This window comes from Zootoca vivipara, chromosome 9 (genome assembly GCF_963506605.1).
Source record: "Zootoca vivipara chromosome 9, rZooViv1.1, whole genome shotgun sequence".
Taxonomy (NCBI): domain Eukaryota; kingdom Metazoa; phylum Chordata; class Lepidosauria; order Squamata; family Lacertidae; genus Zootoca; species Zootoca vivipara.
In genome coordinates, this window is record NC_083284.1 from 5133151 (window position 1) to 5145428 (window position 12278).

Consider the following 12278-nt stretch of genomic DNA (forward strand, 5'->3'; position numbering starts at 1 on the left):
TTCTTAATACAGTGTGCATGGTAACTAGAAGGCAGCAGATACCTGTCAAGGGGTGTTTTCACAGCCTGTCATTCTTCAAGCGTTTGCAATTCGCCACAGTTAGGTTACATTATTCATGGATAAGATCCAGGAGGGGAGGAAAGAGAATCTCAGGCACCAGGCAGTCAAGAGACAGCCGGGGCTTTGGCATCTGTGACACAGAACATTTGTGGCCTGACAGCTCTGAAGGGCACGCAAGACGCATCGCCAGAGACACTCGCCTGCCTTTGTGTACAAATCACAGGTCCAAATGGAACACCTTAGAAGTTTCTTGGATGGCAGCAGGCTCCAGAGGAGATGACTGACCGAGGAACTGTTTGAGAACAGAAACAATTATATATATTCCAGATATTAAAGAGTGCCCCCCTACAGAGATCTCAATTCCAGCTGCCTCCAGAACTTCAGAACTTTTAAAATTCAGATTTTAAAAGAATGGCTTGAAAGGCGAATCTCTGTAAAGGATCCTAACTCCTCCCCTCCCAAGGGGAAACATCCCTACATTGAAAAGCAGAATATAGCTGGCACGAAACACCAGAATCAGCTGGGGGAGTTGCACGAGGCCTGTTCATTTCAAGGTGTTCCCGCACAACTTCCATCGATTTCAGGTTGGTCTGTCGGTGCAGGTGGGTAGTCCATGGAAAATGGGGGTCGCAAAGGCCTTCTCTGATACAATAGGTTATTTCTTAAATCAACTTGTATGCTGTTTATGGGCTCAGCAGAACTAAGACCCGAAGTTCTTCAAACAGATCTCCTCCTTGAAACATGCACACACTTTTTTTTTTGGCAAATAATTTTACTTTCGTATTTTGGGAGCATTGCAGTCCACAGTGGTTGGATTAACTCTGCAGGCTTTCCGTGATTTTCGTGGTGCAGCTCTGTTTGGGGATTGGAATTCCCAGTTCTGCTTGAGTGGTGGTGGTGGGAGAGAACTTTGCTAGCGCCACTCCCCTAACTCCTCAGTGTCCCAACGGAAGCGACACTGGCAGTATAATACTGGAGCAAACTGAATGGGAACAGCTCCTCCACTCCCAGATCTTCAGATCTGTGATCCTAACTGGAAGATCCAGGAGAAGGGTGCTTAGCAGGAAGTGGGCAATGGATCTTGGTTCATCCCGGACTCTTGTCAACCCCTTTGCAATGGCAGATTCAGGCTCTTTTCTACCGCACACAGCCTCCCCCAACCTGGCACGCTCCTTAATGTCGCAAAAATGGACTTTGAGAGGTAATTTGCCACCTTCCACTTCTCCCCAAGGACAAGTCAATTCAAGTGCAGCTTCAACAAACCAAATTGGGGAGGGAGGGGGAGAGAGATGCTATTTTAATTGTACGTTTGTTCCAGTTCTGTAGGGTTCAAGAAGTAGAGGTTCATTAATATGCACAACGACAACATTTCTGGCCGGAAAGTCCAGAACAAGAAAGCTTTGGTCGCTCACCGTTCGTTCATTGCGAGATGCAAATGAGCTGCTAATTCCAGTAGCGCAATGCGCATGCATGCACCTCCAAGGAGTCTGGATCGTTGTCTTTCTCATCTCCACTCCCCCCCCCCCGTCCCCATGAGTCCGCTCAAAGTACAGCTGTAATACATTACTGCATTCAAGAGAGGAAAAGGGAGTAGAGGGGGGAAGGGATGCTATTGGGAGCAGCAGCCACACTTAAGGGCCAAACCTAGCCTCCTCCTCCTCCTCGGCTACAGCAGCCTTGATCCAGCAGTGCCTTGTGCCTAGATGAGATGACCGGGTGGCACAAGGGTTTCTCCAGTCAGCGCGGGCTCCCGGCTGCTGGAGTGGAAGCAATGCTGCAGGGATGGGGGGCCTTTGCTATAGGCGAGGCAACGGGAACGCTCTCCATCAGCGGCAAAAGTACAATTGCATCGCGACTCTTGCCATGACTAATGGACTGGCTCCCACAACCCCCTTCCAAGGGCTGGGATGGCATGCACCGTCAAGCGGACGCCAATGGTTCCATTGCAAGTGGGACACAGTTTGGGCAAAATGGGATGGTGCCCTGACTATCCCCGCCCTCCTTTTGGAAGCCCGGTTGCTCTCTTCTGAACACACATGCAAGTGATCTTCAGAGGGAACGCAATAGGGGTTAAGAGCAAGTGAAAACCTGAGTTATAGCAACTTCGAACCCATGTCGACTCTGCAATGCCTGCTCGATTTGGAGAGACCTCAGTGCCAAAGCCAACACTTCTTGCTTCTCTGGCTGCCAAGCTAATAAAGCCCCATGTTTCTGCTGATTTCCGCAGAATGTACAACGGGCAACCCAGATAACTGCCCAGGATTTATCAAGGCCAGAGCAATGTAAGTGGCTCTCAATCTGCAATGGCAGTCCAGCCCCTGGGCCAACCAAGAGGCAGCTGCCACCGAGAAGCTGCACCTCGACTTCTTGAGAAGGCACTCAAAGGGTGCCACCCAGTGCCACACTCAGGTCTCCCAGCCTCTCCTTGGGGCACCTTTTGCCAACCTGGCGCCCTCCAGATGCTTGGGACTACAACTTTCAACAGCCCCAGCCAGGACAGCGTGATGGGAGTTGTAGTCCCAAACATCTGGAGGGCGCCAGATTGGCAAAGGGATGCTTCAGAGTAATTCAGACCCTAACCTTGCACCAAGCAGGGGTACACTTGCCCAGTGTGCAGGATTATTGATAGGTACTGGGGGTCGGGGAGGAGGAGCGAGCAATGCAAGCCGTTCAAACAGAAGGGATGACTCTTCAGAGCACACCCACTGTAATGCAGAAAGTGGTTTTCCCCACGTTCGTTCTCAAGTGAGGTCAAATAAAAAGGGGTGTGGGAGAGGGGTGCCCCCCAAAGAGGAAGCATCAATGCGACATCTGCCTTGAATGGAAGCAGATGCACGATGCGAAATGACAATAAAGAGGAAGCATTCCAGCCCCCCACCCCACCCGGCCCCCCAACAACCACCCCGGCTCCATCAGCCCGAAACAGGTTAGTGTCTTTATGCTCCACACCCGTTAACTGGGTACAGTGCGGAAAAGGCCACGGATTGCCCAGGGTAACTGAGGAATGTAGTTACGCAAGAGGCCAGCTATGCTAAATCCCCCTTTGCTTCCTTGGTTCTATTTAAAACCTTGGGAACACTTGCACACAGATCTGCCACATTGATCCACGTGAAAAACATTAATCTTCCCAGAAAAGGGAGGGTTTTTTCCAGGCAATGTGCTGCACTGCGTAGCACCCAGCCATACTCAACAGCATCCCTCAATTTAATACAGTCAGGTGGATGAAAATAAAGCGGCAAACATAACCCCAGCCCCAATGAACGCATTGTATTTGGAACAGAGCTCTAAATAAGAGAGAAATAAATAGAATTTTTTACAACACTGGGTTCCTGGAGGAAATTGAGTTAGCTTCTCCTTAAATCCTGGGGGTTTAACTGCCGAGGGCAGAAAATTATCTGTAAGTGCTGCAGCTTTTCTTGTACAACCAAGGAAGGGGTTGGGGGGGGGGGAAGAGAGACTCAAATACCACAAAGCGCTTTCCACATACAAAAAGCCAAGTGTTCTTTGTCTTCCCGTGGCTTTTCCCTACTGCCAACCTTCAGTGGTAGAAGAGGCGGACGGATAATGGACTCACAGCCAACGGCCTTTAGCTGGACAGGGGAGGGAGATGTAAAAACGTGGGAGCCAGGTGGGCACGATGGGATCGGCAAATCTAAGACGGAGTGGATGTCAAAACAAGGCCAACTAAGACAACGCCAACAGGAAGGGCTGGATGCTCCCCAGAAACATTGCGCCCGGTGCTTCGAGGTGTACTTTTGCGACACAAACCTTGCAGAAAAAAACACCTCTGTCCTCCTCCCAGGTAATCCCTTGTGTTTAAAACCCTAAAGAGGCAGTTCAGATGTCCATGCATCAAATACAGGTCCCGGGCTGGGCTGGAGGCTGCTGTTTGCGACTTCGTACCGCTCCTGACTTCTCTTTGTAGGCAATAGGCATTTGTTGTGAAATGTCCACCAAAGCACTAGCTACTGCAAGACCTGGAAGGAGAAGGGGGAGAGCAGGGAGTTACAGGCAGAACGAAGAACAGGGGAGCCCAGACAGCATCACCACACCCATCCAACTTAAGGCTGCCCAGAGACCTAGGGAGGTTTCTGCCTCTTGGTGCTCCATGCACCCTGGGCAGATTCCTTGCACCCACCTCTGACGCAGCTAGTCTCCACACTCAGTGGAAGGTGGACCAACCCTTGGCCAGGATTCAGAGGATGGGGTGGAAGCTGGCTGGAAAAACAAAGCACTGCTCCCTAGAGTAGCACGATGGCAACGCTAGCTTCCAGAGAGAACCCAAAGCTTACAGACACCTCTTAAGGCAGGGTTACTCTGCCCTTGCGGAGTTAAGACTTCCCCTGCGTGCATAGTCAGGCTTCGGTGAAGAGACAAGACTAATTGCATTTCCAACAGTTTCTGCATATGCTGTTGAGGGAAGTGAGGGGCAGCTGTGGCTCGTCAACCTGGGAAGATAGCCCATCTAGGAGAAGGAAAATTTGTATCCTAAATCTCCATTTCCGTGCAGGATATCTTCGGGAGAAGGTAAAGCCTACACAGATCCAGAGTGGATCCCCTAAGATGGTTGGATGGTGCCTTGTATGCTTCCTTTCAACAACTCCTGCAGCCAAGTTGGTGCAAAACACATCGCACTGCTTTCCTTTGGACTAAACCAGCAAGGCTGAGAGGAGAGTCTTGTAGTCTGGGCAGCCCAAAACCTCCACAAACACTGCCCAGGCTTGCGCCCCAGGGAGGTCTCTTTGGTAGTGCCAACAAAAAGCACTCTCAACAAGACTGGAAGCACATGCAGAAAATGAGTGCCTCTATACCGACAGCAGCGCTTGCTTCCATGTGCTGGGGCGTACAACATGTCAGTTATATACCAGCCCATTGCAATTCCCGTACATGGGCATACAAATCGGCACAAGCAGCCATCCACGTGAAGGTGCTCTGAAAGGAATGAGTTGCATTTAAAGTGGCCCAAGGAAAGAAAAGCAGAAAAAGGGCCGGGTGATCTTAGACATCAAATGGCTGTAGGACGGGGGCAGCCCTCCCAATGTTACTGGACTACAACTCCCAGCATACTGCAAAACATCAGAAGGGCACCGTGCTGTGGAAGGAGGGTGGCTGCTTACCTGATTGCCCTGGTGGGGGGATACCTCCCAGGCCTCGTGGCAACCTCACAAATACCGAAAGAACAGCAGCTTTGTTGCCAAAACAGGGCTCCAACGCTATGGGTTTGGGGACAGTCTGCGGTGGAGAAAAGAGAGCATAATTTACTTCATGCCAGTTTCACCTGATTTTGCCAACTTAGGAGCTGACCTCTAATCTTCAACCAAACCACAATCCAATCTGCAGCCACGAACTTCATGATGTGATATACCTGGACGGAACAAACACAAGGGTCCTTAAGAAGCACGCACAGAATGGAACAGAGGCAGCATCCCCTTTTTTATTTTTAAAGTCAAGGGAAAGCAATCAGCAGCTGTGTTTTCTTGCATCTGATTTATTTATCTTTGCTCAGCTTACTTTAAGCGATCTCTCCATGGTTAAATACAGGTTTGTGTGCACACATTCCAAGAATCAATTCAGCCAATACTTTTTAGCAGGCGCAGCAGAAGCCAAGGTTCATCCGTGCCTTTGCATAACTGGGGAGGAGGGTGACGGCAGGGTGCAGCAGGAAGAGTCACACCGAAAAAGAGCATCTGAATTACTAGCTCTGGGAGTTGGAGCAGAACGAACACTTGGAGGGTGACAAGTTCCCCATCCTCAGGTACAAGGCAACTCATGGGAGCATAGGAAGCTGCCTTATACAGAGTCAGACCCTTGGGTCTGCCAAGCTCAGTATTACCTACACTGGCTGGCAGCAGCTCCCCAGGGTTTCCCGGAAATCACAGACACAGGTGGCATTCCAAAGTATGAAATTCATTTTTCTCTCTCAAGCTCATGCCGCAAATCTCTAGCCCTCTGCTCTGTCATGCTGGTTTCTTCTGTGTGGCTCCTGAAACATGTCTAACATGCACGTAGCAGGGCTCCAAGACCCCGTGGCCGAAAAGGTAAGAAAATAAACTGGCAAGTGTTTCCATCTATATTTCACTTTGATAGATCAGCAGCTCTTTTTAATGGGGCATGTAATTAAATCGAAAAGCTACTAAGGAGCTGTATCTCAACATCTATTAAAAGTAGCAGAGTGTTCTCAACAGCAAAGTAGCTGGGAATAAGGCACAAAAACTTGGGTCTTTGTGCGAGCAAACTATCAGAGAAGCAATTACAAAAGGAAAGGAAAACACTGTTCTGCTTAGCGGCTGGTACGTTTTGTTGCTTATAAAGTTTCAGCTTCAAGCAAGTTCTTTTTATGATGTCCTAAACGAAGCAATTATTGCCTATTTCGTTAGGTGAGGCATTATAATGCAGTACTTATGAGCCAAACAGAAACTAAAGATGTTACAAGAAAGGGAGAAGGAACCCAAGTCAGCATTAAGTTAACTAATGCCTAACAAGGCAGTGACAGAGAGAGAAACCGAAATTAGTGCCTTTACGCATCTCTAGTATTAAACGGATAACAAACACACTGATGGATTAGTCCCTGCAAAGCATTTCGCTGTCTACCACAGGGAGGCTGATATTTACAGCAGCCTGTGCCCTGGAATCTCCACTCCCTATAGAGTTGCTAAAGTTCAAAATAATTCTTTTCTTACAAAAGCAGTGGAGAACAAACTTGCACCATATATTCTGCTGGAACTCAATTACTAGAACTAATGGACATGCAGTGCCAGGCAACTCCAAGTAATACATTGCCCATGGTGGCATCCAGCATGGAGAGAGAAATAGACAGAAAGAAGAGGAAAGAGGAAGAGGGGAGGGGTATATATAAATAGTGTAGAAGTGGAAGGATGTGGAATTTGAATCCGGCCAGCGGACTGGATCTTTGCCTCCCCTATGGGCCAACTTTAACAGGTGGGCAGGCCCCCTAGCTGCCAATCACCCAACATCACAATAGTGTCAAGTAACCAGTTTTCCTTTGAAATCAAACCAAGCAGTCAAAAGGCCCACCAGCTGAATGGCAGAGCCTGCTAACTCTGCTTTCAACAGAGAGCCACATCTTTACCTGCCCTACCTGTAGGGCAGGTTGGCATGGCTTGGCTGAAAGGGTCTCACAGACCAAACGGGAGCAGAGCAGGCATTCCACACCATGGTTTAGATTAATGTTCTTCCACCGTGGTTCTTCAGATAATGATGGACCACAACTCCCATCATTCCCAGCCAACTTAGCCAATGGTCATGAATGATGGAAGCCCAACAGCATCTGAGGAGCTAAGGCCAAAGGACACTGGTTTAAGGAAAAGGAGACAAAGTCAATGGTCCAGCTATTCAAGCAAGCAACTTGTAGGATGTGCAGGTCCATGATCTTCATTAACATTTTAAGAGTTATGATAGCATGTTTATTTTTTTTAGGATACTTTGGTTTAGTTGCATTCCTTGCAGTAGAGAACGAAGACTAAAATACTTAAGGACAAGCCTTCCCTACTAAAAGAACATTCAACCCCCACCACATCCCTAATCCCCAGGTAATGTATGAACCCGTTTCTGCAAAGGAAATGAGAAATAAATAACAATAACAATAACAATAATAATAATAATAATTTGTTGTTGTTGTTGTTATTTGTACCCCGCCATCTGGCTGGGTTTCCCCAGCCACTCTGGGCAGCTTCCAACAAAGATTTAAAATACATTAAAATGTCACACATTAAAAACTTCCCTGAGCAGGACTGCCTTCAGAAAGCACCACATTCACTCAAAGACCAGTTTCTGGAAACCACAGGAAAGGAGAGGGCTTGGGACCTGTTTGCAGGTTTCCCACAGGCATCTGGTTGGCCTCTGTGGGAACAGGATGCTGGACTAGATGGGCCATTGGCCTGATCCAGCAGGCTCTCCTTAGGCTCTTGTTTTCTTAATGTGCATCTCATCAGGTGAGTCCCAACTGAAGGGGAACTCCACGGAGTTCATCTTCCCATGCCCAACCTGCAGGCGCCTACTCTTCTTAATGCCACAGAGCTGAAGAAGGCTTCGCACTTCCGCACCCAAGAGGCTGTTAGTGTGGTCCAAGAGCCTTTGCTCCGACTCCCTCTCCCAGGAACAGGAAGCCTCACTAGATAGCCCAGCTCCCCACGGTGACAGAATAGGTTTCTTGGATCTCTGCCCAGACCAAGCTTCCTACTAAACTTAGATGGCCCGTCTGACACTCCCCCGCCCCCTTCTTTGGGGTGCCATTTCGCAAGATGCCGTGGAAGTGTGCTGAGATACCTCGGGGGGAACTTTCCGTTCTGCCCCATTACTTTTCTTCACATAAATTCACCAAGTCACAAGGTCTAGGGATTGATAAACACATTCTTTATGATAAAAAAAATAGACGTCAACAACAAAAAACAGATTCCCCACACTCGTTCTAGAGAGCGATAATCAGTCCTAATTAGGCATTGTGAAACACCAGATTAATTGGGTTATTCTTTTTCAAATCCAATTAATGGTGATATGCAGGGCCAAACATTTTAAAAAACAAAACAGAACAACCACTGAACACGAACCTGGGGGGGGGGGGGAATCCTCCACACACTTCTTCTCCAAGCATGTCCATTAAATCCCCCAATGCAGTAATGTTGCACAATAAACTTAATGGCACAAGAGGATACCTACTGGCTAGAACCAAAGGATCACCTAGTCCAGAATCTTGCTTTCTACCATGATGGCCATTTAGAAGCTCCCAAATATATTTTGAAGGCAATGGCCCTTTCCTGCTGTTGCCTCCTCTAGCACCTGCTATTCAGGTACAGGGATCCCTTCAGCCACCATGGCCCATAGCAATGGATAGTCCTTTCCTCCTCCATGAATCAATCAAGGCCTCTTTGAAAGCCATCCAGCCTAGTGGCTGGGAATGGGCTGGGTCAAGGGGCTCCCCTTCCCTCCTCTTCCTCCTCCTCCCATGGAAGGTGTGCAGAGGAGGGCAACCAAGATGATTAAGGGTTTGGAAACCAGGCATTTTGAGCCAGCTACAAACATGTCAGGAGGAGGAGTGGGATCATTTCAGCAAAGCACTCATAGTGCCTTGTGCCTCCAAAGGGCAGGGGTTAAAACCAAGCACCATCACAGCCCTGCACCACTTGCCAGCGCAGAAAATGCATGAACTGAAGTCCCAGCCCCACCCTTTGAAACCCTACGAGCAGAATCACCCAGAGGTCATCACAGCCACCGCTCTGCTGCAGCTACCAGGGAAAGTTGGTCCCAGGTTTGCAAAAACTGTCTAACTCCATGCCTTGCTAAGCTAGCTAGAAATAATTCATTAAACAACAAAGGTTTGTTTCCTCCTGCCGCTCCTGTATCTAAGGAGCCTTTTTAGAATAAAGTGAAATTTTAGCGGAGCTAATCCGTTTTGCACACCTCAGCTGCCCGCATAATCTCCAGCTCCTTGTGGTGGGCAACAGCGTCCCCCTGCCAGGTGTTCAAAGGGCAGCGTGTTCCTTTCCGTGAATTAAAAAGCAAGGTGATGTCAGCAGAGGCACCAAGTGGAACACAGAAGCCGAGAACAGTTTGCCTCCTTTTGCTCTGATGTCCCTGCACATTAGAATCTGCTCAACATCTGCCCACCGACACGGCTTGCATCAAGTGAACTGGTGCCCTTAGAGGCATGTTTTTAAAACGCTGCAGAGGAAGGGGTGCTTTTGTTTATTAAAGGGGAGGACTCGTAAGTTCAGAAAGCTACTCTCCCCCCCCAGTCTGAAACACTTCATCAGAGGTGAGCCCCAGACACATCCAAATTTGAGCCTGGGCTCATACTGCCTTGCAGCAGGATCCGGTCGCCGCCATCCCTTCTGTCTACCAGCCAGATCTCTCGATCTCTCTCTCTCCCCCCCCCAAAAAATTTGCAGCTTAGCAGCAAGGTTTCCAGTCCCCTCTATTTCCCCCTCCCTTCCTCAGGATATAGGAACCCTGGAGAAGTAGATTTGCAAAAGCTTCCATTACCAGGGATGCGACCATTGCAGCATGCTAGGCACTGGAAAGAGGGAGAGAAGGAGGCAGAGGGAGAGGAAGGAAAGAAGGGGAGGAGAAACTGTAGAGAGACATCCTGCTGCCACAAGTTTGGAGAAGGCGAAGGAGTCCAGGGGATCTCCAGAGATGGGGAGATTGCATCATCAACTCACCTTTTGAAAACCCTTGCAAAATCCTCAAGACAGCACTCCCCTCCTCCCTAAGCATTCATAAAGGAAGATTACAAAAAGCAGAAATCAAGGCGAATCTAATTCACCCAACACAATTCGTAATGCTGCCCCAAACTGAACACTGAAAACTCAGTGAACGACACACTGGACGTGTTGCATATGCAAAAAACACAGGAATCTGAATGTTACCGGTAGCCCTTTAGGGAAAAAAACTACAATCCCCAGATAGTCAGTACCTTTATTAAGGGTGACCTGACCAATGGATATTACACTCCCAGCCTCCCTCTTGGGGGGCAACCACACAAGCACTGCTGTATCTTCCTTTACCGGGGGGGGGGAGGAACGGCTCGAGGGGAAGACAAAAGGGGGAAAGGTTTAATTAGCCCCCAACCATCCCTCTGGTATGGTATGTTCTCTTGTGTGTGTTTGGGGTTTTTTTTTAACAGTCAAGTCTAGTTTTGGTCCATCAAGATCAACACAGGAGAAGGAGCAAAAGTGAGAGAAGGAACATTAGCCGCTGAGGCTGCGCCCAGCAAAATTAATGAGAAGAAGAGGAGAGCTGATGAAGGCAGAGGCCAGCTGAAAGAAAGGACCTGAACTGGCTGGTGGGGAGGGACAGAAAGCCAGTAGAGGACAGAGAAGAGGTGGGATTCGGGGGGGGGGGAGTTTGGCAGGGACCCACAACGGTGCATTCGTAGGGGGAAATCAAGCTCTTCTGACTCCACTTGGATTACTTGGAGTGATCTGCTACCCACACGTCCTGAGGCCACGGACCTCATTGGCTTTGCTAAAAGTGCATGGGGCTCAGATGCAGACATTGGGAGGGTCTTGTTTTGCAGCAATGGGTCATACTACCAGGTGACCTCCTGGTTATACCCAGCTCCAAGATTACATGAGGACCTATGCGCTACTAGATAGATTGCGCTGGAAATACGGTTTTATTTCCTCAGTACAGAATGTTAAATTGCCAAGCGGCTTACAAGCTTTGCTAATCTTAGATCATTCACACCTGCCGATTATAAAAAGCTACTTCAAAGCAATATTCTTCTTGGAATAAGTGGATGAAGAAAGCTCAGCTCTAAATCTGATTCCGAGCAACTCTGCCAAAAAAAAGGAGAGCTGTATTTCACAAGTATCTAATGACAAAACAAGCCGATAAGCCTTAGAGGTTCAACTTGCCACACTGGCCCTTGTGAAGCAAAGGGCTACCAGATGCAAAACCAAAATGGCTGCCCACCGGCAAGCTGGAATATAAAAGGGTGTGGTGTGGTTGGGAGGGGGGGGGGGAGAGACCAATCCTTTAGGCTGCTAGTCACGCGTTGGCTTAAAAACACGTCATTCCTACTGGGTAAATCGCTCTCTCTTTTCCTTCTTATGCACTGCAGGAAATATACTAATTGAGACTACTGTTCCAAAAGGAGTCCAGCTGCAAGACGTTCGCCTAGGATGCAATTAGCTTAATCTGACCTGCCAGTTGGCCAGGCACAAAAGGAAAGTGAGAGACCCTTGCTGACTAAAATGACCCATTTCGTACTATTTGGTGGGCTGCTAGTAAGTTAAGCAGTTGAGGGCCAATTCGCACGTGGCGTTTGCCTGCACAGGCATCGTCTCCATGCAGAAAAAGCTCTGGGGTGCTCTAAACTCCGGTTCCCCACAGGATCCAGCCCTGCCTGAACAACTGGGTGGGCAAGGAAGCAAGGAGCAGTCTGGGGGTGGGAGGCCTACTGAGAACTGGCAGACACTGGGGAGGAACCAAGCTCCCCCCCCCCCCAAAAAAAACAGCCAATCTGTTACTCCTGAGGCAGGGGGGAATGCTGCCCCAAAATATCACAATTCCCACCAGCCACAGCAATAGGCCAGCGAGCTGCTAAAGGAGCAGGTGGGGAGGGGGTGGCTCCCTTGGCCACTTGGCCAGTAAGGAGGCATCCTAGAGATTCTTCCCGTTGGCCTGAAGGGGGCGAAGCAGCACCTCTTCCTTGACAGCTGTTCTTGCAATGCAGCAAATAAAGGCTTTGGTCTCCC

At 48.9% G+C, this 12278-nt stretch overlaps 1 protein-coding gene across 2 annotated transcripts in view; it reads right to left on the bottom strand.

The window, feature by feature from the left end:
• Positions 1-811: 811 nt before the first annotated feature.
• Positions 812-12278, bottom strand: part of ATRN (attractin) — a 161917-nt gene continuing 150450 nt past the window's right edge. For both annotated transcript variants that reach the window (XM_060278333.1, XM_035101162.2), the window contains exons 28-29: positions 5178-5292; positions 812-4037 (exon numbers count right to left, since the gene is read on the bottom strand). In XM_060278333.1, coding sequence (XP_060134316.1) covers positions 3913-4037; positions 5178-5292 — 240 coding nt within the window. In that variant the 3' untranslated portion in view covers positions 812-3912. The remainder of the gene's footprint in view (positions 4038-5177; positions 5293-12278) is intronic.